Genomic DNA, 27717 nt, shown 5'->3' on the forward strand with positions numbered 1-27717 from the left:
CAAAAAAAAAAAAAAGCAAAAATAAATAAATAAAAATAAAAATGCCGTTGTGGTCAGTGATTGGCGCTATTGCAAATTGGACCAGCGCAAAACAAGAGCTACCTGTATTTCATGAAAATCTAGCCATTGAGAGTCCAGTTATATGTGTGTGTGGGTGGGTTGGGTTTGGATGGATGGACAAAGAAATAACTACTGGATTTCTATTAGTCCAATTTTAATGAAAAATTAGATGGATTACAAATCTTTCTAAAATGTCCAGATATAAAGTTCAATGAAAATGCATCCACTATGAGTTCCACATTTTTTTTTTTTTTTTCAATATTCACATTGAAAAAAAAAAAAAAAGAAATAATAATTGCTGGATTTCAACTGGTCTGATTTTAATGGATTGGCTCAATAAATCTTTTTAAAAAGGCCCAGTAAAAGCATTTCTTGAAAATCTGTCTACTGAAATTCACAATGCCTAGTGCTTACGAGATAACAGCCTTCCCCCCCCCCCCCCAAAAAAATGCTTCGCAAGAATCTCGCAAACTTTGGGAAAATAATGCTTTGGCAGAATTAGACACACATTTTGACTTAACTTGAGGCACTTTTTTCATCATGGTCTCATATTTATCTATCAAATTTAAATCAATCTATGCATGATTAATATACAGTAAACCACCACTATTGGTGATATCTGTATTCGCGGCTTCGCGTATTCGTGGTCGCTGATTTAACATAAAATGAAACCTAAAAAAAAATGTGAATTTTAAAGCGCCGTGAACATTTTCCGCTATAAAAAAACATGAGCGTGGCTAAAATTATCTTTCCCAGTCAAAACAGTGCTCAGTGAGTGGGGGAGAGAGGGGTGACAAAATCGCGAGCGTGGATGTTTCTAGCTAATCCTTGTTCAGTATGTGTTATGCGCTTGTCATGGAAGGTTTCGTCGTTTGCTTTTAATTTATATGCTTATAAATTGAATAAATTTATCAATTTATAAATTGATATGCTTACAAAAGTGATAAATTTACCGTTTTGCAGTGTAAAACAGACTTTTTCAAGTGTTAACGGAAGAAAGTGACTTTATTGTGGACAAATTCTTTCTAACCCGTACAAAAATATGGCTACGAATAACAAGGGAAATGTGAAAAGATCAAAGAAGGTGATGACATTAGAGAATAAAATTGAGTTATTAGACAAAATTTCTAATTGTGAAACTGTCTCCTCAGTGGCAAAACATAAAATCAATGAGTCAACGGTACGATCAATCAAAAAATCTGAAGAAAAAATCTGCCGTAGTGTCCATGAAAACGCGCTAATTGCTTCAAAAATTTGCTCTGTAGCTCGTAATGTTAAATTATAAAAAATGGAAAAGGCTTTAAATCTGTGGATAGAAGACCAAACTCAAAATAAAATTCGGTTAAGTTCACTCATCATTCGTGAAAAGGCAAAACTCCTCTATCAACACTTTAGCGAAACAGGTGATAGCACTGACGGGATAAGTTTTTTAGTTAGCAAAGGCGCTGGTTTCAAAGATTTGTTTGAAATTTCTAATAAATATTACATTTAATACTAAATTGTTTCTTATTTTCATTTCGATGCCATATGCTTGCATTTCACTATGTACTGTCTATGTACATAGTCATATTATGAAGGTACATATAATACATACATAGACAAAATTTTAGACTAGTTTTTCTTATATATTTCATACTTTGGAACGGAACCCCTTTATTGCTATGGGAGCCATAACTCAGTATTCGCGTTTTCAGAACAGCATTTCTCATGAACGTAACCCCCGCAAATAGTGGGGGTTTACTGTATCATTAGAACCCATATGAATAAAAATGCTCTCTTTACTTCCCCTTAAAATCTCACAATCTGTTGGTGATTTCATTAACTGTTGCTCCCAACAGACACACAATGGTTCTAGTCCAGTTATCCTTATTACAAAAAATGTTACCCATTTCCCTAACAAAAGCCTCCAAATAAAACCAAATCCTCCTGAACCAGAGCAGTATGTTCTTGATTTTGTTCTGGGAAGGGGGAAGAACTCCTGAAAGGGCAAAGGATGAGTTCCTGAGAAGTTCCCAGATTTAGCTGTCTCTAGGACACGCACCTATTTTTTCATTAAATCAAAGACTCCTTACATTAGGAATAAAGAAAAGAATCATCAGTTGGACTATGCCTATCTCCTAGATCAACTTTAGGATACATGTTATAGATGCAATGAATTTGTAACTCACACAAAAACTGCATAAGGCCATTTCTGCCTTAGTCACAATATCCTTGGCGAAGTATTGGAAGTGGACATTGTAGTAGCCATTATTAGGTAAGAATTAAAAATTTAATACTACAGTAATTAAATTTAAAAATTAAGCAGATTCCAAAATTTATGGCCTACTAAGCTTAAGGATTTAAATTTACAAAAGCACCAAAAGAATTTAACTTATCAGAATTAACTTTAGAAAAGATAAAAATTAAATCTGGAAAACCACCCCGAAGGTAACTTCAAATATTTACAACTGAAGCAAAAAATAAAGAAAAATGACTCGCCCCTACCTTAACTGGTTCATTTATTTTGAATTCGAATTTACCATTTCTGCTGTTGTACAGTTGACTCCCAAAGAGGGGGTGCCACAGGTAGTAATCATGAATTCATTTTTTTTTAATTTTTTTTTTTTGCCTTAAACAGTAGAATGTTTTTATTATAAAAAATCTAATAAATTTCAAAAACTTACCAGTTTAGTATTAAAATCCTTATCATCTTTAGTTTTGGAAACTGGTGCCTCTGCAGGAGGTTCCTGTAATCCAAGAAAAACTATTAAAAATTTTATCTAGTCATTACTATAAACAGAGGTAAATCTTAATTGAAACATTTTTTTAAATATTGAAAATATTTAAAAGTTTTTGGCTTTAACAGAAAGAATGAAGCAATCTAGAAATGAATCAACTTTTATTTGACACAGTCACCTCTAAGGTTATAAGGCTCTTTTGTAATGTTCTCTCATCATTTCTAGACAGTCTAGAAATGATGTGGTTCCCTAACCCTTCCTCAACTACATAAATAACATTATTATTTGTTCCCTTGTGACCCTCTCAAGTACTTTTTTCAGTGTCGGAAGATTTAAACCAAAATGGATGATCAAAGAATTGTTGAAATTAGTACCAGAAATGAAAGCTGAGATGACAACAGATCTACAGTGTCAAACATAAATTTCCATGCTAGCCATTTATGGTTTTTCTATGTTTCTTATACACATTATAAAAAAGGATTTAAAAAATATATACAGCTAGGCCTCGCATAACACGAGTTCGATTAACGCGATATTCAGTTAACGCTATTTGAAAAATGATACCACTTTTCACTTTAAACGATGCAAATTTCCAGTTAACGCAATCTTTTTTTTTTTATGCGATAGTTGATAAAGATTTGTATCGCGCGTTAAGCTTACCGCGAGTCGTACGGTCAATAAACAAACGTTTGCCTGCTGCCTGCCTCGGTGTGTTCCATCAACCATCGGAAGAAGACGTGTTTGTCTCCTGCTAATAAAGTCAATGCAGACTTGCATTTAAAAAATTCAAATTTTTAAACGAGCCAGATGAAAATGTTACCGCGAAACAGATAACGGTAAAAGAATTAGATGTAATCTTTCATATCGCATAGAACCTCAAACAAAAGGTTTGATGTTCTCTGCGATATTTATTTCGCCAGGGCCTAGAGAAGATTGTTGTCGGCTATCGGAAATTGATTGAAGAAAAGAGAAAGTTAACACTGTTCAAATATTTCCGCAACAGTAATTTCTTCATTGTGTATTTTATGTCAGAGGTTCCCAAAGTTTCTCGGTTCACGGCGCCTTTAATGTCAGTAATTTTTTCAAGGCGTACCCAGACCAAAAGAAATACCTAACAGTTGCGTTCAGTAGTTAGGTCCAAACAACTTAATAAGAAATGCTGAAACTGTGAACTACCTCGAGCTAGTAGTTTGCGCGGTGTCCGTATCGCTGTGTTTCCCTCGAAAATTTAAAATATTCTGCGGCGCACAGTTTAAGAACCGATGTTTTATGCAATAAACATTTAATTCCATAATTATTTTCATTATCTTTTACATTATATACAGTTAAAAAGTTATTTAAAATTCTTTATGGACATTCCAGAAGGTCAAGGACTAATTATAATTTTTTCTATTGGTTATGATATTCGATTAACACGTTTCCGTTTTGCGCGATGCGCTAGCGAGACGAATTAATCGCGTTAATCGAGGCCCGCCTGTATTACAAATGACACTTCAAATTATTTATTATTAATATTAAAGATATATATATTACAAAAATATGATTATATGTTTCTTATACACATTATAAAAATTTTCTATGTTTCTTATACACATTATAAAAAAGGATTTAAAAAATATATACAGCTAGGCCTCGCATAACACGAGTTCGATTAACGCGATATTCAGTTAACGCTATTTGAAAAATGATACCACTTTTCACTTTAAACGATGCAAATTAAACGATGCATATTAAACTAATAAAAACACTTCTAATTCTTTTTCTTGTACCACAGCTCTGAAATTAGGTACATATTTCACAGTGACCATGTCTTAACTCCACCTACAGATTTTCATCCAGAAGGCTTGCTCTATGCTTAGATTTTATAAAATTTGCCACAGAAAAAGTGGATTCACAGACCAATGTGATTCTGAACATAAAGAATACCCTTGCAATAGCTAAGTTTAAAACCGCAAACACATCTCCTTTTGAAGGGCAAGTCCAGATTATCGAAAAAGAGCCATTGAAACAAAAGTACTTGTTTCAAAACTGCGCCTATCCAAAGCAAACAAACTTACAACCTCTTGAGACAACTGAGAATTATGATGTCAAATCAAAGTGAAAGTGCATAAATTGAAAAGTAGGTCTGAATCTTTCAAAATCAGAAGAGCACTCTTGAAATATATCTTTTTCTGAAAACGGATTAAAATAGGATTTCCTTCATACTGATTCATATTTGGAAAGTGTGTGAAATCTTGATTTTTCAATGTTATACAGAAAGATTCAATTTTCTTATAAACTCTTATACATAACTAGCCAAATCACAAAATTAGTTTCTACTTTCCCTGAAGTTTCAAATTCAGTTTGTTCATATGTAACATGATGTCCATTAGAAAATCCAAGCACATTGCCACTCTTCATCTGTCATCACAGAATATTCAGCTAGCATTTCTTTTTTCAGCAAGGAAATCTTGGATTGGAGTTAACAAGGCACCTTTGAGTTTTGAACCTTTCCAAAACTCAACCAATGCACAGCTGCAAAGAAAATATCATTAAAATCAGAGCTCCATTGCTTTCAATGAATTCCAAACCAATGATGGTTCATATCATAACCAGCAACATAACTGATTATTTCAGTCTCCACTGCACTTAACAAGGTGTCTGTTTCATTCTTTGGGCGCACAGATTTTCTTGGTGTAAAATGCACTGGAAGGAAGCGAAAATATTCACTTGACTCTATATTGACTGCCAAAGGAGACTTCCTATCAAATTCACTGTACATGTTTTGAAAATGTTTTTTAAAACTGCCCAACTTGTTCTCATTAAAAGCTTTTTTACAAACTATACATAAGGACTTTTCATTTACTTCTATGACAGAAAATTTCAACTGCCATTCACCATGAAATTGTGGTAGTCGGTTTGGCTGCAGTAGTAGCTTGTTGCTGTTTCTTAATTACATAATTATCCATTTCTGTAACAAATAAATTTTAAAAAATTATTTTTAACTCCTAAATTGACAGTTGTTTGAAATTAAAAATTACTAAAATTTATATAAAGTGTAATGTATAAGTAACATTGCTAATTACAATTAAAAGGTTATATATAAACTGAAGAGATAATGGGTAAAAGAATAAATACATACCTACATTTTGGCATTTAAATTCATGTGATAACACAAGTTAGTGTATTCACATAGTGTATTCACACAAGTAAGTGTATTCACACATTGAATACACCATGAATTATCAAACTAATAGAGCAAGCTTATCTGCGAAAAGATCTAAACCTCCCAAGCACTTCCTAATTCATTTCACAAATATACGTGGTCTCAATTCTAATCTCAACGATGTCCATTTCCACTTGCAGTCTGCCAAACCTCATGTACTTTTTCTGACAGAATCTCAGTTATCGGTTGATTCAACTACTGCTAATCTCAGATGCCCAAATTATTCACTGTATGATTGCTTTCGCCTCAAAGGTGGTACTTGTGTATATGTCTGTTCTGATATTCCCTGTCAGAGACTTGGCAATTTGGAATCTCCTCTCTTTGATCTTCTCTGGCTTAAAATCTCTCTACCTCATTGTGTCAAATTCATCTGTTGTCTCTACCGTTCTCCCAACTCCACTAATCACTTGGAGCTCTTTGACTTCCTCTTTTTGCAACGACTTTCTCCAGTCCAACTTTCCTAACAGTGAGGTAATTTTCCTTGGTGATTTTAATATTCACAACTCCAGCTGGCTTCCGTTTTCTAGTCACACCGACCCAGCAGGTCGAGATGCTGAGGCTTTTGCAATTACTAATGACCTAGCACAGATTGTTCATTTACCTACAAGAATACCGGACAATCCTAATCATACAGATACGCTTGATCTTTTTCTCACAAACAACCCTTCTAAGTACACGGTCAAAGTAAGAGGTCCTTTAGGCACTTCAAATCACAACTTGGTGAATGTCTCTTCTCTAATGGAACCTTTATCTCATGGCTATTCCCAACCTCGTGTTGTTTGGCATTACAAGAATGCAAAATGGGATGACCTGCGAGACTTCTTTTCTTCTTTTCCTTGGTCAGATTACTGTTTCAAAACTTCTGATGTCAACGTTTGCTCAGATCGTGTCAGTGAAATTATTCTTGCAGGAATGGAATCCTTTATCCCACACTCCACTTTAAAATCTCGTCCTTTATCTAAACCTTGGTTTTCCAATAAATATGCTAAGGCTGTTCAAGTGAAGAATGTTGCATATCGTAATTGGCTTGTTTCTAATTCTTCAGTTTCATTTTCTGCCTACACCAAAGCTCGCAACAATTGTAAAGCAGTTATTAATCAGTCCAAACTAGAGTTTGAACAGGCTAAGAGTAGAAAACTTGCTTCTTGCCCTAATGCAGCCGAGCATTCTGGTCTCTTGCCAAAGCTATTGGCAGCAACTTTTGCCCATCTCTGCTCCCACCTCTGTCCAAACCAGATGGTTCTGTTGTCACTTCAGCCAAGGATAAAGCTGACCTGCTAGCATCCCATTTTTCTTCCAGCTCATGTATTAATGATCTTGGTAAAACACCTCCCACCATTCCCAACACGCTCCATTCAATGCCTCCTGTGGTCTTCCATCAAAAGGATATCAGAAGGATTTTGATGAATCTTGATGCTAAGAAAGCTCCAAATCCTGATGGTATTTCTCCACTTGTTCTCAAAACCTGTGCTCCTGAACTTACTCCTATTCTTTACCGCCTTTTTTTCACTTTCTTATTCCAAAGGTGTTTTTCCTTCTGCTTGGAAATTTGCTCATATCCAGCCAGTTCCTAAAAAGGGTGACAAATCCCTCCCATCTAATTATCGTCCCATTGCAATTACTTCTACACTTTCTAAAGTAATAGAGAAATCAATTAACCGCCAACTCTTAAACTACCTAGAAACCTTCCGTCTGATCAACGATCACCAATATGGATTCCGTCAGTGTCGATCCACTGGTGATATTCTGGCTTATGTTACCCATTTATGGACTAATTCAATGGAAAAGTTCGGTGAAACAAGTAGTTGCTCTTGACATCTCGAAGGCTTTTGATTATGTTTGGCATAAAGGTCTTCTAAACAAGCTTCCATCTTATGGTTTGCCAACTGTTTTTAGTAATTGGTTATCCAGTTTTCTCTCTGACCGCTCACTGAGGGTGATGGTAGATGGCTCTCTGTCTTCTAACTTCTCCACTAATGCCGGTGTCCCCCAAGGTTCAGTTCTTTCCCCCACTCTTTTCCTCTTGTATATTAATGACCTTCTTCCATTGACTGGAAATCCTATCCATAGTTTTGCCGATGATAGCACATTGCATTCCACTTTCCATTTTGAGAAACCTTTCCTGCTCAATCAGCTTCAACTTCTCGAAAATCTGCTACCAATTCCTTAAATGCAGATCTTCAGGTAATTCTCCAGTGGGGCAAAGACAACTTTGTTGATTTCAACCCTTCTAAAACTCAGTCTTGTCATAACTCGCAAAAAGGATTCTTCTGCTCCTATGCTTATCTTTAGTGACACTCCGATTTCTACGCAAAATTATATATCTCTTTTGGGGATTACCCTGACTTCTAATCTCTCTTGGCACAAGCACATTACAAATATTGCTTCCTCTGCATCTAAAAAACTTGGTTTTCTCTTTCGCTCTCGGTGTTACTTTTCTTCCAAACAGCTGCTCACTCTGTATAAATCGCAAATCTGCCCTGCCATGCCTACTGTTCCCACATCTGGGGTGGTGCCCCCAAGATCTCTCTCAGGCTTCTTGATTCCATTCAGAAGCAGGCAGTTAGGTTAATTAATGATTCATCTCTAACAGAGTCTCTCCACTAGTTTTCTAATAGACGTACTGTTTCTGCTGCATGCCTCTTCTACAGATACTTCCATGGGCACTGTTCTTCTGAATTGGCTTCTATAATTCCCGCTTCTATAATTCCCGCAAAACAGGCTGAACACATGCCGCCACCAGCCAACATCCATTTACTGTCCAACTTCAAACTCACAGAACCAACTTTTCATCTTCCTCATTTATTCATTCAACTGCCGTTTTCTGGAACAACCTTCCTTCATACGTATTTCCTGAAAATTACAATCTACAGAAGTTCAAGTCCAATGTTAACAAATATCTTCTTTCGTGTTCTCAACCTCCAAACCAAGCACGGTACTAAGTACTATAGGTTCTAATACCTCTCGTGTTTGGGGTTCACATAAAAAAAAAAAAAAAAAAAGACATACAAAACAGATTTCATCAGTTGATAGCAGCAGTCAGCTGCAGTCAGCAGATTTCATCAGTTGACTGCCGCAGTCAGCTGATGATAAGCTTTGAGTGTCGACTAGTGAGTGATGAAATGACACATCGCACCTCATCACTCACTAGTCAACACTTTTTTTCTTTTTTTTTTTTGGTAGTTGTTGGCGCATCGGCTTCTGTGGCCATAATGCATCTCCCAAGATTTTTGCAGTACTTTGATCCAAACCCTAGGTGGGATTCGAACCCACAACCTTTGGGTTTCCAGGCAGGCACTTTACCCACCCGGCTAGCCCTCGACACTCAACAATGTTTATAAAACCTATTTTCATTTATAGCAATGTCAAGCCGAAGAAATTAAAATATAGGGATCTTATGAGTTTTACACATTCAATTTATCATTCTCTAATTATGTCTGTGAGGCAGTTTCATAACAAGTAGTTGTTATAATAACTGTCTCAAGGTTATATTTTTTAAAAAATTGTAAAATTATTAAATAGTTCTTATTCGTGTGTGAGATTGAGTTTTAAAATATAAAATTATAATTATTTCTTATTCATACATTTGCCACAACAATAGCCCTATTCGCCACTTGGTGAGTGGCAAACATATTAGACTGCTGCCTCAGATATACAAGATGGAATGTAAAAAGTTGATAAGGTTACTCAGGGAAGAATAAACATGCTATGGTATAAGAATGATTTGGCAGAGAGAGGGCTCCAAGAAAGATAAAGAATATTCTGCATATACAAACAATGACATCTCAACCATTGTTTGTTGCCACCCAGTGCAAATGCCAATGGCATGTGTGCACACACATGTGCATGACTGACTGCAAGAATGTATATGCGGAGGGGTCAATCATCAGGCCAAACTTTAGAACAGAGGTCCCCCCCTCCAAACTATAACTAAGAATGCCTGACGGGCTGTGACTGCCCACTCACTGCATTCCCGTCTCCTGTGACACGTGGATTTCACATGATTGTAGTGGTAAATGTGAAATTATCATTTGCTTAGTTTCATCTTTTTATAAGTTTGGTATAAATTCTCCTGCAGTTTTGATAATGAGTTATGTTTGAGAACTAAGTTACACTTGAAGTGTGAGAGCTGACTTGCAATGTTCCTCAACATTTTATACTAGAAGAGAATTAGGGATCCTACAAATTCCAAATGCGAAATTATCATTTGCTTAGTTTCTTCGCTGTGTGCTAGTGTTTAGTTTTTATTGTGCTAAGCACAAGACTGATGAGGTGAGTTTTCTTTGCATTCATGTAGTTTTTTGATGATTTCATTGTTTTTCAATGTTCAGTGCAGTTATTCTTTCAGTTTTTATTGTACTTCAAAAAAATTAGAAAAAAAGCATTTTTGTACACATGTGCATAAGCAATTCTCATTGGTAATGCATATGGAAATGTCTAGTAATGTTCAGTCACAAAAGCAGGGGTTTAGGGGTAGCAGCCCCCAAGATTTAAAAAAAAAACCATTTCTTTAGACATTTATTTTGTGCATTGAAGTGTTCGGTTTTACTGTGCTAGGCCAGGACTGATGAGGTGAGTTTTCTTTGTATTCATGTAGTTTTTTGTTAATTTCATTGTTTTCCAAGTTATTGTTCAGTTGTTATTGCATCAAAAAAAGAGAAAAAGCATTTTTATACACACATGCGCGAGTAATTCTCATTGGTAATACTCGTCGAATTGTCTAGTAATGTTTGGTCCCAAAAGCAGGAGGTTTTTTTTAAAATAACCATTTCTTTAGACATTTTGTGCATTAACCCGGTCTAAGTCCGCCCTGTTTTTGTCTAATTTTTAACCCTAACTCAAAAGTTGCTCCCCCCGAAGAAAACTAATAATTTTCATAATTTCTACTCAATTTACAAAATCGAAACTCTCAATATACATAAACAGAACTATATTCTTTGATTTCCTACCTTTATCGCTCAGCAAAAACTATTAATTCACTCTAAAACAGCAAAAATGTACGATCACATTTCAATTTACTAAATTTTGATGTCGGCAAAACAAGATCCAAGCTTTGAAAATAAAACGCGTTACAGCATTAGTTCAAAAATTCGCGCGTCAGCTCGGCGCCTCTGGCTAAAACGAATCAACGCACGCAGAGAGATAATTGACTGGTCAAGCTTACGTCATTAGCGTTACCAAGGTGATCCAAGGAGAAAATGAAACTGTAAACAACTTTCGTGGAAAACAAACAGTTGAGCATCATTACTTGCAAACACTAATTTGCATGGCTCTCTCACAACAGTAGCTTTATTGCTTTTCGTAATTGTTGTACGAAAGAATTGCAACGAATTGGTTTTGAAAAACTAAAATATTGCATTTCCTTTCTTCAATATGTATTATCTACTAAAAAAAATCAAGGAAATTCATCTACTGGAAGCTATACTGGAAACGGAAAGAAAAAAAACTGATCACTACAATGCGCATTTCATAAAAAAAAAGTTCGCTTTATTGTAATTGTTTCTAGAGGACTAAATCGGAACAGCAGTTTCATGGATGTATATTTGATCTTCTTACGAAATTTCAAGAAAATATTTCTATTCATAGCTGCGTTATAAACTTCGAAAACTAATATCGAAGGAACTTCACATGCATCTCACCTGGTGTACAAACGAAAAAAAAAAAAAAAAATGCGCAGCTAGTAACAGATTGTGAGAACAATCCATTACTCGTAGTGAGGGATTGGGAAATTGTAAGTAATTGTTATTGAATACATCAATATTTCCTTGATATGCATTTGATATCATCAAAAAATTTCCAGAGAAAAATTGAATTTTCATTATCACACAACGCCCGAAAAATTCACCATAAAATGTCATGTGTTTCAATGTTTGAATTCCATTCTGAGCTGCAAATGTAATTTCACTTCTCTTGCGCTGACAGAGTAGCCGTTCACCGAATGAAGAAAAACAGGGTTCATTTTCATGAAATTTCCAATTCCCTTCTTTCACTTGAGGGAAAAAAAATTCCTTAGGGGAGGGAGTCCACCCTTTCTAGTCCGACCCTGGAGAGAGAGAAATAAAAAATACCCTTTTGGTGGGGAGAAGGCCAAGAGATTGTCAAAGGTCCAGAGTGCTAACTTTCATTTATTTTATTTATTATTATTTATTTTATTTTATTATATTATTATTATTATTTTTTTTTTCTTGTGTTGTTCTAGCAATCCATCCTGGATTGGGCTTCCCTGGCCCGGGATAGTGCTTCTCCTCTTTTCTCCTTCCCTCTCTTCATCTTATACAAGTTTTTCTTTCCTCCCTGGGAAACTTTTTTTTTTTGGCTGATGCTGCATAAGCTGATACACTTGCTTTCTTGCATCACATGCCACTACTACTACTAGTAGTTCCCCAGGGAGGAGGGCGTGCAGTTAGTAGGGGAGATCTTGCCCTCCTGCTAGGGACAAGTACCTGGAGGCAGTCGTCCAGGTGATCGCTGCTTCCAGGTAGCCAGAATGCCCAAATACAACATCACAATACAGAACCCTTTTCGTCAATTGGATATACTAGCCATAAATATATTGGAAGCTGGATTATACATTTCAAACATCACTTGAATACAAATGACTACACAGTTACTTTGGACTGATCTGATGTCTTCGGGTAAAATCAGTCTTTTTGTTGTAATTTTCCCAAATGTAATTGTATTCAAACAATTTTCCCAAATTGTTTGAATACAATCACATTTGATTTTACAAAATACAATTACAAAAAAAATATTCCTTGTGTTCAAACAATTTTCCCAAATTGTTTGAACTCAGGAATATTTTTTTATTTCCAATGTGTATTTTACTATCGTATTTCCTTTCTTCAATATGTATTTCAATACATATTGTTATAATTTACATATTGTAAATTTCTTCAATACATATCGAAGAAATTACAATACATATTCTGTGTACTGACACAAAATCAAGAAAATTCAACTGAAAGCCACAGTAGAAACGAAAAAGAAGAAAAACACTTTGCTGTACTATTGTTTTAGGGAACAGTATTTAGCATTTTTACTTTCTAACAATATTTCACATTATTGCTCTGTTACAATGTTTTGCTTTGTTGCTTTACGTTATTGTTGTAGCGAACAATATCGTGCACGACATTTCATCACAGATGCTGGAATTCTAATTAGTCAGTTCATCCTAGGATGCGGAATTACTAATTAGTCCGATTTTGGTCTGGCGCTCATTTGATAAAAAATCCAGAATAATTCCTCTGGAAATATTAGCTAGTGAACTGCATTATAAATTTCAAACATCGCTGTATTGCTTATCCTTTGAGTGACCGCGTGTTTTCGCCTTTTATTGTAGACACTTTCTTCCAGTCAGTAAAATCATTATTATACCTATAAAGTAATTCATTATGTTGGGGCAAACCGTTTTTGCTCCTAATTGATGTAGCACTTTTGAATTTCGCAAAGTGGATTATTTGAACACAACATACATTAGAAGGTCGGTAAAAGAGTTGATAATTGATGGGCAGCATTCCGACAAACAAATTTTCTGTTTATATTCCGTGATGGTCAGAGATCCCGAAATATAGAGAGAGGGAGGGAGGGAGGGAGAGAGAGAATACAAGAAACCGCACTGACTCATCTGCCAAAAACCACAGTAAAACAGTAAAAGTGTTGGGGAGTAAGTCTATTTGTCAGCGGAGTTTATCTGTTTATTGCAGCTCAGAACAACTTTATGACCGTGGATAGTGAATTTATTCGGCTTCTGAACTAAAACAGAATTTCTCCCTTTGCAATGACATCAAAGCGTAACAAGCAAATATCTTCTAACGATACTTTTTGAGTTACAAATATTGCAGTTATGTGAACAATACACATTTCAAGAAAGAAAGAAATTCATAGCGGATGATTTTTTTTTTTCTTTCTTTTGATGCACCAGTTTCGAAGTTTAGAAGTTTATAACGCAGCTATAAATAGAAATATTTTCTCGAAATTTGGTTAGAAGATCAAACCCAGGAAACTGCTGTTCTGATATTGTTTACTAAAAACAATTACAATAAAGCAAATTTTTTTTTTTTTTTTTTTTATCAAATGCGCATTGCAGTGTTATCAGTTTTACACCAGTTTTTCCCGTTTCCAACAGATGAATTTCCTTGATCTTCGGTTCGTAGGAGCAATACACGTTGAAGAAAGGAAATACGATCTGTTCACCTTCCATAAACTGTTATTGGTACTGTATGGCTTTATTGCCTCTTATGTCAAAAACAGTAGCTCCTGTTCGTCTTTTGTTTATTTACACTTCTCCCTTACCGTCTCAACTGGTGACGTGATATATACCTCCCACGCTTCGCTCGTATTCACGCGGAGTTGTTTATCAGAACTGCTCCTCTCCGTAAAAAGAAATTCGCGCGCTTTACACCAAGAAACGAATCAAGTGTCGGGTTTCATAAGCTCTAGGCTGGTTAGGGCGGGGGTAAAAAAATTAATTGAAAAGGCCTAAAAAATTGCATACTTGATGTCACATTTTTGTCATTTGCGTGAAATTCAATAGAAGGTTTTGAAAATTTAAGTGGGAAAATTCAAGAAAACAGTTCTGGCTCCAACTATAGCAAGTTTCAGCTCTGTAATTAGAGTAAAAATTATAGAATTAACTTACTGAACCCAGTTGGGGCTGGTACGTACCCCAGCGGACGGGAATATGGTTAAAAAAGAGCAAAAATTCATTATTAACGCATGTGGAGTCATCTAGTAATGTTCAGTCACAAAAGCGAGGACAGCAGCCCACAACCAAAAATTTTAAAAAATAAACATTTTTGTACACATTTTGTGCACTGACAAAATGTCAGTGCACAAATTGTCTACATTTTGTGAAGGGCAATTTCATTGTTAATGCATGTGCAATCATCTAGTAAAGTGGTTACAAAAGTAGGGGTTTGGGGGCAGCAGCCCCAAGATTTAAAAAAAAAAAAAAACATTTCTTTAGCCTTTTTGTGCATTTACAAAGAGCGATTTCATTGTTAACGCACGTGCAATCATCTAATTATGTACAGGTGAGAAGAATCACAGTTGCACATGTGAATTTTTGTAACTTGTTTTTAAAAAAATTGCCATTTTGATGTTTCTTTTTCTTCATTTCAGCTCCAACATATTGTGATGTCACATGACATATTGTAATCCCTGAATAACGAGCATTTTTGTTACTTTATTTTTAAAAAAATTGCTGTTTTGCTGTTCCTTTTTTCTTAATTTTCAGCTCTGGCATATTGTTATGTCGCGTGACATCTGCCACACATTCAAGGAGGTGAAGGGGAATGCAGTGAGTGAGCAGGGTCACAACCTGTGGTGTAGCTACCATGTGGGCTGTCTCCTCTTTTTGCAATTTTCATTAATTAAGTAGGGGCCCGAACATGTTCTTTGCCTCCGGGTCCAAAAAAGGGTAGCAATGCTACTAATCACAACCCATCAATCACTGCTTCCCCCCCTCTTCTCCTTGCAGCCATTTTGGAGGGGGACCCTGTTTTAAAGTATTACCAAAAGAATAAATAAAAATAATGCACTGGTTGCATTAAGTGGACTATATTATACCAAAATTACACGAGTGGACTGTATCATCAGGGCACTGACTCTCTTTAAAAATTACAGCTGTGAATTACAGGCTCCGAAAAAGCGATAAGCCTTTTTATTTAACTAATTGTTATTTTATATTGTACTTTACAGGTAACCCTCGCTATTCGCGGGGGTTACGTTCATGAGAAATGCCGCGAATACCGAAAACGCGAATACTGAGTTATGGCTCCCATAGTAATAAAGGGGTTCCGTTCCAAAGTATGAAATATATAAGAAAAACTAGTCTAAAATTTTGTCTATGTATGTATTATATGTACCTTCATAATATGACTATGTACATAGACAGTACATAGTGAAATGCAAGCATATGGCATCGAAATGAAAATAAGAAACAATTTAATATTAAATGTAATATTTATTAGAAATTTCAAACAAATCTTTCAAACCAGCGTCTTTGCTAGCTAAAAAACCTATACCGCCAGTGCTATCACCAGTTTCGCTAAAGCGTTGATAAGGAGTTTTGCGTTTTCACGAATGATGAGTGAATTTAACGGAATTTTATTTTGAGTTCGGTCTTCTATTCACAGATTTAAAGCCTTTTCCATTTTTTCTAATTTAACATCACGATTTACATTGCAAATTTTTTAAATAATTAGCGCGTTTTCACGGACACTACGGCGGATTTTTTCTTCCGATTTCTTGATTGATCGTACCGTTGACTCATTGATTTTATAATGTTTTGCCACTGAGGAATTAGAAATATTATCTAATAACTCAATTTTATTCGCTAATGTCATCACCTTCTTTGATATTTTCACATTTCTCTTGTTATTCGTAGTGATATTTTTGTAGGGGTTAGAAAGAACTTGTCCACAACAAAGTTACTTCTTCCGTTAACACACTCGGAAAAAGTCTGTTTTTCACCGCAAAACGGTAGATTTATCACTTTTGTAAGCATATCAATTTATAAATTGATAAATTTATTCAATTTATAAGCATATAAATTAAAAGCAAACGACGAAACCTTCCATAACAAGCGCATAACACATATTGAACAAGGATTAGCGAGAAACTTTCACGCTCGCGATTTTGTCACCCCTCTCCCCCCACCCACTGAGCGCTGTTTTGACCGGGAAAGATAATTTTAGCCACGCCCATGTTTTTTTATGGCAGAAAATATTCACGGCGCTTTAAAATTCACATTTTTTAGGTTTCATTTTATATTAAATCGGCGATCGCGAATACGCGAAACCGCGAATACAGATACCGCGAATAGCGGGGGTTTACTGTATATGTAGTCTTATAGTTACTGTTTTCTGGTTATTTTTATTTTTAATTTAGATAAAGAGTTTTTGTAGATTACTACTTAATATACGTAAAACCGTTATTTCTTTCGAATCTTGCAGCCATTCTTTTTGTATAGAGTAGTAGGGAATTCAAATATTTAATTGTGGCAGCTCTAACATATGATTATATAGTTAATACGGATCACTGTATTTAGGATTCTATTAGATAGCGTAGTACTGACAATTAATTAATTAAATTTATTGATCTTATTAATTTAAAATAGCATGCCTCAGACTGGGCACAAAGTGGCAGGAGTGCTGTGACTTGGGGGAGAACTGAGGGGGGGCGATTCTCCAACGCATCACAGCCTAAAAAAATGTGCAACTTGTGAAATGTTTGCCGAACTCTCTGGAATGGAACAGGATCTAGCCAAGGAGGATGTCTTTGTGTGTGCCAGGTGCAGAGAGTGTCTAGAAATTAGGCATCAACTCAGCGTTCTACTGGGCATCTATGAGAGCTTGAGGTGTAGGGTAGATGCCCTCGAAGAAATTAATATGAGGGGCCCGTCAAGCTCTCAGCTGCCCAACTCACGCCAGAGCTCACACCTGGGCATCAGGCAACACAGTGGCAATCTCCAAGGCAGAATGCGCTAGTCCCAAAGGAACTAGTTATTGTTGGTGACTATTGTCAGGGAGACGGGGAATATATTGTGTAAAAAGGATAGATGGAACAGGACCAGGGTATGTCTGCCAGGGGCAAAAGTTGAGACCGTTGTAAAGCATATATCATCTTTTAAGGGCACAAAAGGTGATACTGTTTTTCACGTTGCCACCAATGACATTAAGAGTAGGAGGTCTGCAGATTTACTTAACAAGTACAGGTCAATGTTGAAAAAGTCACGAGTCAGGGTTAAATTTGAATGTGTCTGCAATTCTGCCCAGACACGATAGGAGGGAATACATGATGAGAGCCTTGTCAATCAATTCGGCCCTGGAAAGATTGTGCAAGGTTCAAGGGATAGAATTTTTTTCAGAGTGGTCTATGCTTGTTAACAGGAGAGACTGCTTCTACAGGGATGGGATACACTTAAATCGAAAGGGTGCAAGAATATTTGCTGATGTTATCGAGGCAGTGTTAGGTGGGTCGGAAAACTGCTAGCTTGGGGTGGGGAGGGATTCACAGATTAAAAGATTAAAAGTAGCTGCAGGCAGAGGTGAAGGTGATTCTTGCACAACTTCTATTAGAATAAGTAACGACCTGGAGCAAAGGGTGCTGGGGGTTTCAGGGACTGATGGCAGTCATCATGAAACAGGTGGGTATATGGGATGTGTTAGGGTAACTAAGAATATGAATAGGTGCGTGTATACCAATGCTAGAAGAATAGTAAATAAATTTGATGAATTTGAAGTGCTGGTCAAGACATCAAAGGTAGATATTGTTGGGATAGCAGAGACGTGGTGTCATGTAGAACTGGAATTTGGAGAGTACAATGTGTACAGAAAGGATAGACAGGATAGGAAGGGAGGAGGTGTTATGCTGTTAATTAAGAAAAACATAAAATCAAAAGAAGTGCATCCAGTTGATATAGATGAAGAGTGCACCGTTGAGTCAGTTTGGTGTGACATAAGCACTGCGAAAGCAAAAATAAGAGGAGGAGTGTGTTATAGGCCTAATGACTCGAATGAGTACAATGAACAGAGAAATAGAGTGGGCTAGTAAATCAGAATGTCTTATAATGGGGGATTTTAACTTCCCAGATATTGACTGGAACTTGTGGGTTGGTCACTCACACACTAGTAAGACTTTTTTTGGATTTATTGGATGATTGTTTTCTGCATTAGCATGTTCAAGAGGCAACCAGAGAGGGTAATACTCTTGATCTGGTTATCAGCAGTGATCATTCGTGTATTAAGAATTTGCAGATAAAGAACCACTAGGTAGCAGTGATCACAATGTACTGATATGGAATTTACTTAAAGATATAATTACCATCAGGGGTAAAGGAAAGGGTTTTTGATTCCGTAAAGGTGAGTACAGTGGTCTCAGACAGTTTTTAAATTCTGTACAGTGGGATCAACTGACGATGTTACCAACAATAAATTCTAAGTGGGAAGCATTCAAGGAATTAATCGTGGATGCTACTAAAAGTTCATACCTATTAAGAAATATTGTTCAAGGTTTAGGCCTCAATGGTTATCAAATGAACTAATGAGACTTGTGACAGAGAAGAAAAATGCATGGGATGCATATAAATTATCAAGTGACTCAGAAGCCTATGGCAGATATAAGCTAGTCTGTAATCAGGTCACAAAAGAGGTTAGGCAGGCGAAGGCAGATTACGAGAAATCTTTGGCAAAAGATGCTAAGAAAAACAGCAAGGACTTCTTTACTTATATAAACTCTAAAAGGAAGGGGATGAATCTGATTGGCCCACTTGATATCGATGGTTCCACTGTTGATGATCCTCCTCAGATAGCAAACAAACTGAATGAGTATTTTGCATCTACATTCACACATGAGGAGTTATTAAGGTTTGAAAATGGCAGAAGGTTATCAAATTGTAGCAGGGTGCTTAATGATTTTGTAATAACTGAGAGCAAAGTGGAGGAGAAATTGTTGAAGTTAAACATAAGAAAAGCACCTGGGGTGGATGGGATCTATCCAGTTATCTTAAAGGCGGCGGCAAAGCAACTAAGCAAACCCTTAGCCATAATTATGAGAGCATCTTTGGACTCAGTGGAGGTCCCCGCGGACTGGAGATGTGCAAATGTATCCCAAATTCACAAAGGGGGGGGGGATCGAAGAGTGACACGAGTAATTCCAGACCAGTTAGTTTAACTTTTGTTCCTGGTAAAATAATGGAGTCACTGATTAAAGATGCATTGCAGGATCATCTAGACAAGACTGCAGCAATAATTCAGACACAGCATGGGTTTGTTATGGGAAAGTCTTCTCTGACAAATTTGATAGGATATTATGATGTGGTTACAAAGGAACTGGATGCAAAAAATAATTTTGATATCATAAATTTGGATTTCAGGAAAGCTTTTGACACTGTTGCGCATGGAAGACTATTATACACATTGGAGCCGAATGGTATTAAGGGCAAGTTGCTACAATGGATAAAAGGATGGTTGAGTGGGAGAAGACAGAGGGTGGTAATCAATAGGTGCTGCTCTTCGTGGACTAATGTTATTAGTCGAGGAGGTAACTACCATCAGAGGTAAAGGGAAGGGTTTTTGCTTTCGTAAAGGTGACTATGATGGTCTGAGACAGTATTTAAATTCAATACAGTGGGACCAACTGATGATGTTACCAACAGCAAATTCAAAATGGGAAGCATTCAAGGAACTAATCTTGGAAGCTACCAGGCTTTACATACCAACCAAGAAATATTGTTCAAGGTTCAGGCCTAAATGGTTGTCAGATGAACTAATGAGACATATGGCAGAGAAGAAAAATGCATGGGATACATACAAATTAATGGGTGACATGGAAGCCTATGATAGATATAAGTTGGTCTGTAACCAAGTCACAAAGGAGTTTAGGCAGGCAAAGGCAGATTATGAGAAATCCTTGGCAAAGGATGCAAAGAAAAACTGAAAAGAGTTCTTTACCTATTTAAACTCAAGAAGGAAAGGGATGAATCAGATTGGTCCACTGGATGTTGATGGTTCAACAGTTGAGGATCCAGCTCAGGTGGCTAACAATCTAAACGAGTATTTTGCATCTACATTCACACATGAGGAGTTATTCAGGAAGGGGGATGTCGTAGGTGAAGTAAACATTGGCAGTGAGCTAGATTATTTTCTAATAACTGAGAGGAAAGTGGAGGAGAAATTGTTGAGGATAAACATAAAAAAGGCACCCGGGGTGGATGGGATCTATCCAGTTATATTAAAGGAGGCAGCAAAGGAAGTAAGCAAACCCCTAGGCATAATTATGAGAGCTTCTTTGGACTCAGGGGAGGTACCCATGGACTGGAGATGTGCAAATGTAACCCCAATTCACAAAGGAGGATCAAAGGCTGACACAAGTAATTATAGACCTGTTAGTTTAACTTCGTTTCCAGGAAAATTAATGGAGGCACTGGTTAAAGAAGCACTGCAGGATCATCTGGACAAGAATTCAGTTATAGCTCAGACACAGCATGGTTTTGTTAAGGGCAGGTCTTGTCTGACCAATTTGATTGGATACTATGATGTAGTCACAAAAGAACTGGATGCAGGGAATAACTTTGATATTATATATTTGGATCTTAGAAAGGCTTTTGATACTGTTGCGCATGGAAGACTGCTGCACAAATTGGAGAAGTGTGGCATTGGAGGCAAATTGCTGCTATGGATAAAGGGATGGTTGAGTGGCAGAAGACAGAGAGTGGTAATCAATGGACACTGCTCAACATGGACTAATGTTATTAGTGGAGTTCCTCAGGGTTCAGTGTTGGGTCCATTGTTGTTTTCTGTATTTATAAATGATATTGATGATGGTGTATCAGGCTTAATGTCCAAGTTTGCAGACGATACCAAGGTTGGCAGGGTTGTTAAGGACACTACTGATACTATGCTGCTGCAACAGGATCTGGAAAGGTTGAGCAGATGGGCTGAGAGGTGGCAAATGAAGTTTACCATTGACAAATGTAAAGTACTAAATATGGGAAACAGTAACCCCAGATCAACGTATCAACTCTGTGGTACTACGCTGACAGTGGTAGAGAATGAAAAGGACCTGGGGGTAATTGTGCACGCAGATATGAAGTTCTCTGAGCAGTGCAGACGAGCTGCAAGAGTAGCTCATGGTGTCTTGTCAATGATATACAGGAATTTTTCTAGCAGGGACAGGGATGTGATTATTCCCTTGTATAAGGCATTGGTAAGGCCACACCTTGAGTACTGTATACAGGTCTGGAGGCCTCATTTCAAGAAGGATGTAGAGCTGCTGGAACGAGTACAGAGAAGGGCAACAAGATTAGTGAATGGAACAAAGGGTTGCTCTTACGAAGAAAGGCTTAAGTTTTGCAAATTACAGAGCCTGGAGACTAGGCATCGGTGAGGTGATCTGATAGAGGTGTATAAGGCTTTGAATGGCTTGAGCATGCTCAATGCCGATGGGATTCTTCCTCTTGCTCAAAATAATCACCTGAGAGGGCATAAATTCAAATTGAGGAAGGACGAATGTCGGATAGATGTGCGGAAATTTGCCTTTAACCAGCGGGTAGTTGGTTTGTGGAATAGACTCCCATCGCTTGTTGTTGAAGTTGATAGCCTAAACAAATTTAAGGCTCAGCTGGACAGGTATTTCGAACGAACGGAGGGGTGAAATGGGAGTAGTGGTTGTTTTTTTTTTTTTTTTTGGCTGATGCTGAATAAGCTTGCTTTCTTGCATCACATACCTCTACTAATGCTAATGCTAATTAGTGGAGTCCCACAGGGTTCGGTGTTAGGTACACTGTTGTTTTGTATATTTATCAATGATATTGATGAAGGTATATCAGGCTTAGTGTCGAAGTTTGCAGATGATACAAAGGTTGGCAGGGTTGTTAATGACAGTAATGGCAGTGTGCTACTGCAACAGGATCTAGATAATTTGGGTAGATGGGCTAAGAAGTGGCAACTGAAGTTTAACCTTGACAAATGCAAAGTACTGCATGTGGGTAGAAGTAACCCCAGAGAAACGTACCAACTGCGTGGTACGTTTCTTTTTTCTACCACCTTACACTTAAGGTGGTAGAAAATGAAAAAGACCTGGGAGTAATTGTGCAGTCAGATATGAAGTTTTCTGAGCAATGCAGACAAGCTGCCAGGGCAGGATGTAGATTTGCTTGAGTGTGTACAGAGAAGGGCTACAAGATTGGTGAGGGGAATGACGGGATCCTCTTACCAAGAGAGGCTTAAGTTCTGCAAATTGCAGTGGCTGGAGACTAGGCACCTGCGCTGTGATCTGATTGAGGTGTATAAGGCTTTGAATGGGTTGAGCACGCTGAATTCTGATGGGATCCTTCCACTTGTTCAGATTACGAACCTAAGGGGGCATAAATTCAAATTAAGAAAAGACAGATGTAGAAAAATGTGCGGAAATTTGCCTTTAGCCAGCGGGTGGTTAATTGCTGCAACAAACTTCCATCTGTCGTGGAAGTTGATAGGTTAAATAAATTTAAGGAGGAACTGGACAGGCATTTGGAGGGAATGGTGTGATTGTTTTTTTTTTTTTTGCTGATGCTGCATAAGCTCATACACTTGCTTTCTTGCATCACGTGCCACTGCTATTACTAATTGAAAATAGATAGTAAATTATTTCACAAATTTATGAATTTTGCGGAATTATTTTCTGCGAAAAAGAAGGATGATAATCGGGAAAACTTATTAGCCAATAGAAAGTGGACTGAATATTTTAATCGATGCAAGGGTTCTGAGCTTTTAAAAATTGCTCAATATACATTTTCTATTTTTACCCACAATGGGAACATACAGTACGGCGTGTATTTTCATTAATCAGCAATTAATGGAACATTAGAAATAAAATGGAAACAAATACTGTGAGCAGTATTTTGTTGGTTAGTTATAATTTGAAAATGGATTGTAATACATTTTATAATTACTTACTTTGTAATCCAAACTTAATGAAAATTACTGGAGGTAACGATAAACATGTATTTGTAATTTTTTAGTAATAAATATAATTTTTTAAATGTCCTAACTTTTTAATTCTAGATCTGGTAACCCTAATGTAGCAATTCATATATGACACTTAGACACAATCCGTAACAATTTAGTTTAGTGTTTAATGTATGCGCGATTGCAAACTGCATTGTGTTTTAATGAATAACTCTATATAAACAAATTTATGAATAAAATTCAAATAAAATAAACTAAATCGACAAAAACGTACCAAGATCAATTCCACCTGGGTATTTTCTAATTCTACTGTTTCTTCTAAAACAACATCACCAGCTTCTTCGGCCATGGTTGTTCACAAACTCCGCTGTACAATAAATTAACTAGCGTAGATCCCACAATTGAACATACACCACTAATTAAATTATATAAAAAAATCTAAAATTACGCTAATCTTAAATTAGCTGATTTCGCGGTTCCAGAAGCTGTATACATACATAGAGGTCATGATTAAACATTACAAAAAACTCTTGAACTAAGGCGTAGCGAAGTTACATGGCGCACAGGAAAACAACGGTACAGTATATGTGCGGGACCTTAACAGGAGACTAAAAAATTACTACACCTACGATTTGAACCACAGCAACCCGAGAATGATGAAAACTGCCATTGTGCTTATACCCCTAAGGTCCATGGGTTTTCTAGTTAATTGCCCAAAAGCCATGCCGTTTCGGATATGCTCTGCCCAGTTGTCTGGCCATTAGAATTTGGCTTTTGTCAAACTCGCCTAAGTCCGCTGCCCTTCCCATCGGAAGAACAAGAGTAACATTGATTAACAGAACTCATATCAGTGTTTTTTATACCGTGCCCCGACCCGCACTCGCGCCGTAGTTCACCTGCAGTTGCTTCGATTTGCATAACGACTCGCTGGTCATAATGTTTTGGCTCAATGGTGTATATCAGCAAAACGCTATGACATACCACAAGGTTCAGGAAGTTGCCAATTGGTTTCAAGAACATGAAAATGAATTCGTCATCCCAGGATAGGCTAACACACCTCATCTCAATCCAAATGAACATGCTTGAGACCTACTGCAAAAAGACCATCCGAGAAAGTACATGACTTAATTGGATACAATGCATGATGTGCAAACTCTGTAAGACCGTCTGGAGTCGATACCAAGACCTGTACGGGCTGTATTACGGACTGTGTGTGTGTGTGTGTGTGTGTGTGTTTTATGAAAACCCCAAACACGACAGGTATTAGAACCTATAGAACTTATAGTACTAACCGTGCTTGGGTTGGAAGTTGAGAAGACGAAAGAAGATATTTGTTGATGAACTTCTGTAGACTGTAATTTTCAGGAAATACGTAGGAAGGAAGGTTGTTCCAGAAAACAGGAGTTGATTGAATAAATGAGGAAGATGAAAAGTTGGTCCGGTGAGTTTGATATTGGACAGTAAATGGATATTGGCTGATGGCGGCACGTGTTCGGACTGTTTTCAAAGAGAGAGCGGGAATTATACAAGTCAATTCAGAAGAACAGTGCCAATGGAAGTATCCGTAGAAAAAAGGAAGTATTTCGTTTTTCTACAAAAAAGAACAGTGCCCATGGAAGTATCTGTGTCATAGACGTCCTATTTCATAGACGTACTATTTCCTACGTCTATGACACAGCAAGTGGAGAGACTCTGTTAGAGATGAGTCATTAATTAACCTAACTTCTCTCTTCTGAATGGAATCTAGAAGCCAGAGAGAGGTTTTGGGGGCACCACCACCAGATGTGGGAACAATATTCCATGGTAGGGCGGATTTGCGATTTGTACAGAGTAAACAGCTGATTGGAAGAAAAGTAACGCCAGGAGCGAAAGAGAACACCTAGTTTTTTCGACGCAGAGGAAGCAATATTTGTAATGTGTTTGTGCCAAAAGAAATTAGAAGTCGGGGTAATCCTCAAAAGAGATATATCATTTTGGCTAGAAATCGCAGTGTCACCAAAGATAAGCATAGGAGCAGAAGAAACCTTTTTGAAAGAAATTAGACAAAACTGAGTTTTAGAAGGATTGAAATCAACTAAGTTGTTTTTGCGCCACTGTAGCATTCCCTGGAGTTCACCATTTAAAGAATTGGTAGCGGATATTCGAGAAGTTCAAGCTGATTAAAAAGGGTAAGGTTTCTTAAATATGGAAAGTGGAATGAAATGTGCTGTCATCGGCAAAATTATGGATAGGATTTCCAGTCAATGGAAGAAGGTCATTAATATACAAGAGGAAAACAGTCGAGGAAAGAACTGAACCTTGGGGGACACCTGCATTAATGGAGAAGTTAGAAGACAGAGAGCCATCGGCCATCGCCCAGAGAGAGTGATCAGGAAGAAAACTGGATAACCAATTACAAAAAACTGTTGATAAACCATAAGATGGAAGCTAGTTTAGAAGACCTTTATGCCAAATACGATTGAAAGCTTCTGAGATGTCAAGAGCAACTGCTTGTGTTTCAACGAAATTTTCCATTGAATTTGTCCATAACTACTAGTGTTTCACCGAAATTTTCCATTGAATTTGTCCATGGGTAAGGTAAGCCAGAATATCACCAGTGGATCGACACTGATGGAATTCAACTGGCGATCGTTGATCAGACGGAATGTTTCTAGATAGTTTAAGAGTTGGAGCTTAATTAATTTCTCCATTACTTTAGAAAGAGGAAAAGTAATTGCAATAGGACGATAATTGGATGGGAGGGATTTTTCACCCTTTTTAGAAACTGGATGGATATAAGCAAATTTCCAAGCAAAAGCAAAAACACCTTTGGAATAAAAAAAAGTGAAAAAAAGGTGGCAAAGAACTGGAGTAAGTTCAGGAGAACAGGTTTTAAGAACAAGTGGAGAAATACCATCAGGACCAACCTGGAATTTTCTTAGCCCCAAAGTTTTTCAAAATCCTTCTGCCATTCTTTTTTTTTTTTTTTTTTTTTTTTATGTGGACCCCAGACACGAGAGGTATTAGAACCTATAGTACTTAGTACCGTGCTTGGGTTGGAGGTTGAGAACACGAAAGAAGATATTTGTTGACACTGGACTTGAACTTCTGTAGATTGTAATTATCAGGAAATACGTATGAAGGAAGGTTCTCCAGAAAACGGCAGTTCAAAGAATAAATGAGGAAGCTGAAAAGTTGGTTCTGTGGGTTTGAAGTTGGACAGTAAACGGATGTTGGCTGGTGGCGGCACGTGTTCGGAGTGTTTTGAAAGAGACAGCGGGAATTATAGAAGCCAATTCAGAAGAACAGTGCCCATGGAAGTATCTGTAGACGAGGCATGCAGCAGAAACAGTGCGTCTATGAGACAGCGAGTGGAGAGACTCTGTTAGAGATGAATCATTAATTAACCTAACTGCCCTCTTCTGAATGGAATCAAGAAGCCTGAGAGAGGTTTTGGGGGCACCACCCCAGATGTGGGAACAATATTCCATGGCAGGGCGGATTTGCGATTTATACAGAGTGAGCAGCTGTTTGGAAGAAAAGTAACGCCGAGAGCGAAAGACAAAACCAAGTTTTTTAGATGCAGAGGAAGCAATATTTGTAATGTGCTTGTGCCAAGAGAGATTAGAAGTCAGGGTAATCCCCAAAAGAGATATATCCTTTTGCCTAGAAATTGGAGTGTCACTAAAGATAAGCATAGGAGCAGAAGAATCCTTTTTGCGAGATATAAGACAAGACTGAGTTTTAGAAGGGTTGAAATCAACTAAGTTGTCTTTGTCCCACTGGAGAATTACCTGAAGATCGGCATTTAAGGAATTGGTAGCAGATTTTCGAGAAGTTGAAGCTGATTGAGCCGGAGAAGGTTTCTCAAAATGGAAAGTTGAATGCAATGTGCAATCATCGGCAAAACTATGGGTAGGATTTCCAGTCAATGGAAGAAGGTCATTGATATACAAGAGGAAAAGAGTTGGGGAAAGAACTGAACCTTGGGGGACACCGACATTAGTGGAGAAGTTAGAAGACAGAGAGCCATCTACCATCTACCATCACCCTCAGTGAGCGATCAGAGAGAAAACTGGATAACCAATTACTAAAAACGGTTGGCAAACCATAAGATGGAAGCTTGTTTAGAAGACCTTTATGCCAATCACGATCAAAAGCCTTTGAGATGTCAAGAGCAACTACTTGTGTTTCACCGAACCTTTCCATTGAAGTAGTCCATAAATGTGTAACATAAGCGAGAATATCACCAGTGGATCGACACTGACGGAATCCATACTGGTGATCGTTGATCAGACGGAAGGTT

General features: G+C 37.2%; 1 protein-coding gene across 1 annotated transcript in view; it reads right to left on the reverse strand.

Annotated features, from left to right (window-relative positions):
- The window catches only part of Iswi (nucleosome-remodeling ATPase imitation SWI), a 473510-nt gene extending 449539 nt beyond the window's left edge, over window positions 1-23971 (reverse strand). The window contains exons 1-2 of the mRNA XM_090385082.1: window positions 23707-23971; window positions 2724-2786 (exon numbers count right to left, since the gene is read on the reverse strand). Of these exons, the coding sequence (XP_090241208.1) occupies window positions 2724-2786; window positions 23707-23781 (138 nt within the window). The 5' untranslated portion in view covers window positions 23782-23971. The remainder of the gene's footprint in view (window positions 1-2723; window positions 2787-23706) is intronic.
- Window positions 23972-27717: the final 3746 nt, after the last annotated feature.

Source organism: Mastigoproctus giganteus, chromosome 11, assembly GCF_048544385.1.
Source record: "Mastigoproctus giganteus isolate SK-2022 chromosome 11, ASM4854438v1, whole genome shotgun sequence".
Classification (NCBI taxonomy): domain Eukaryota; kingdom Metazoa; phylum Arthropoda; class Arachnida; order Uropygi; family Thelyphonidae; genus Mastigoproctus; species Mastigoproctus giganteus.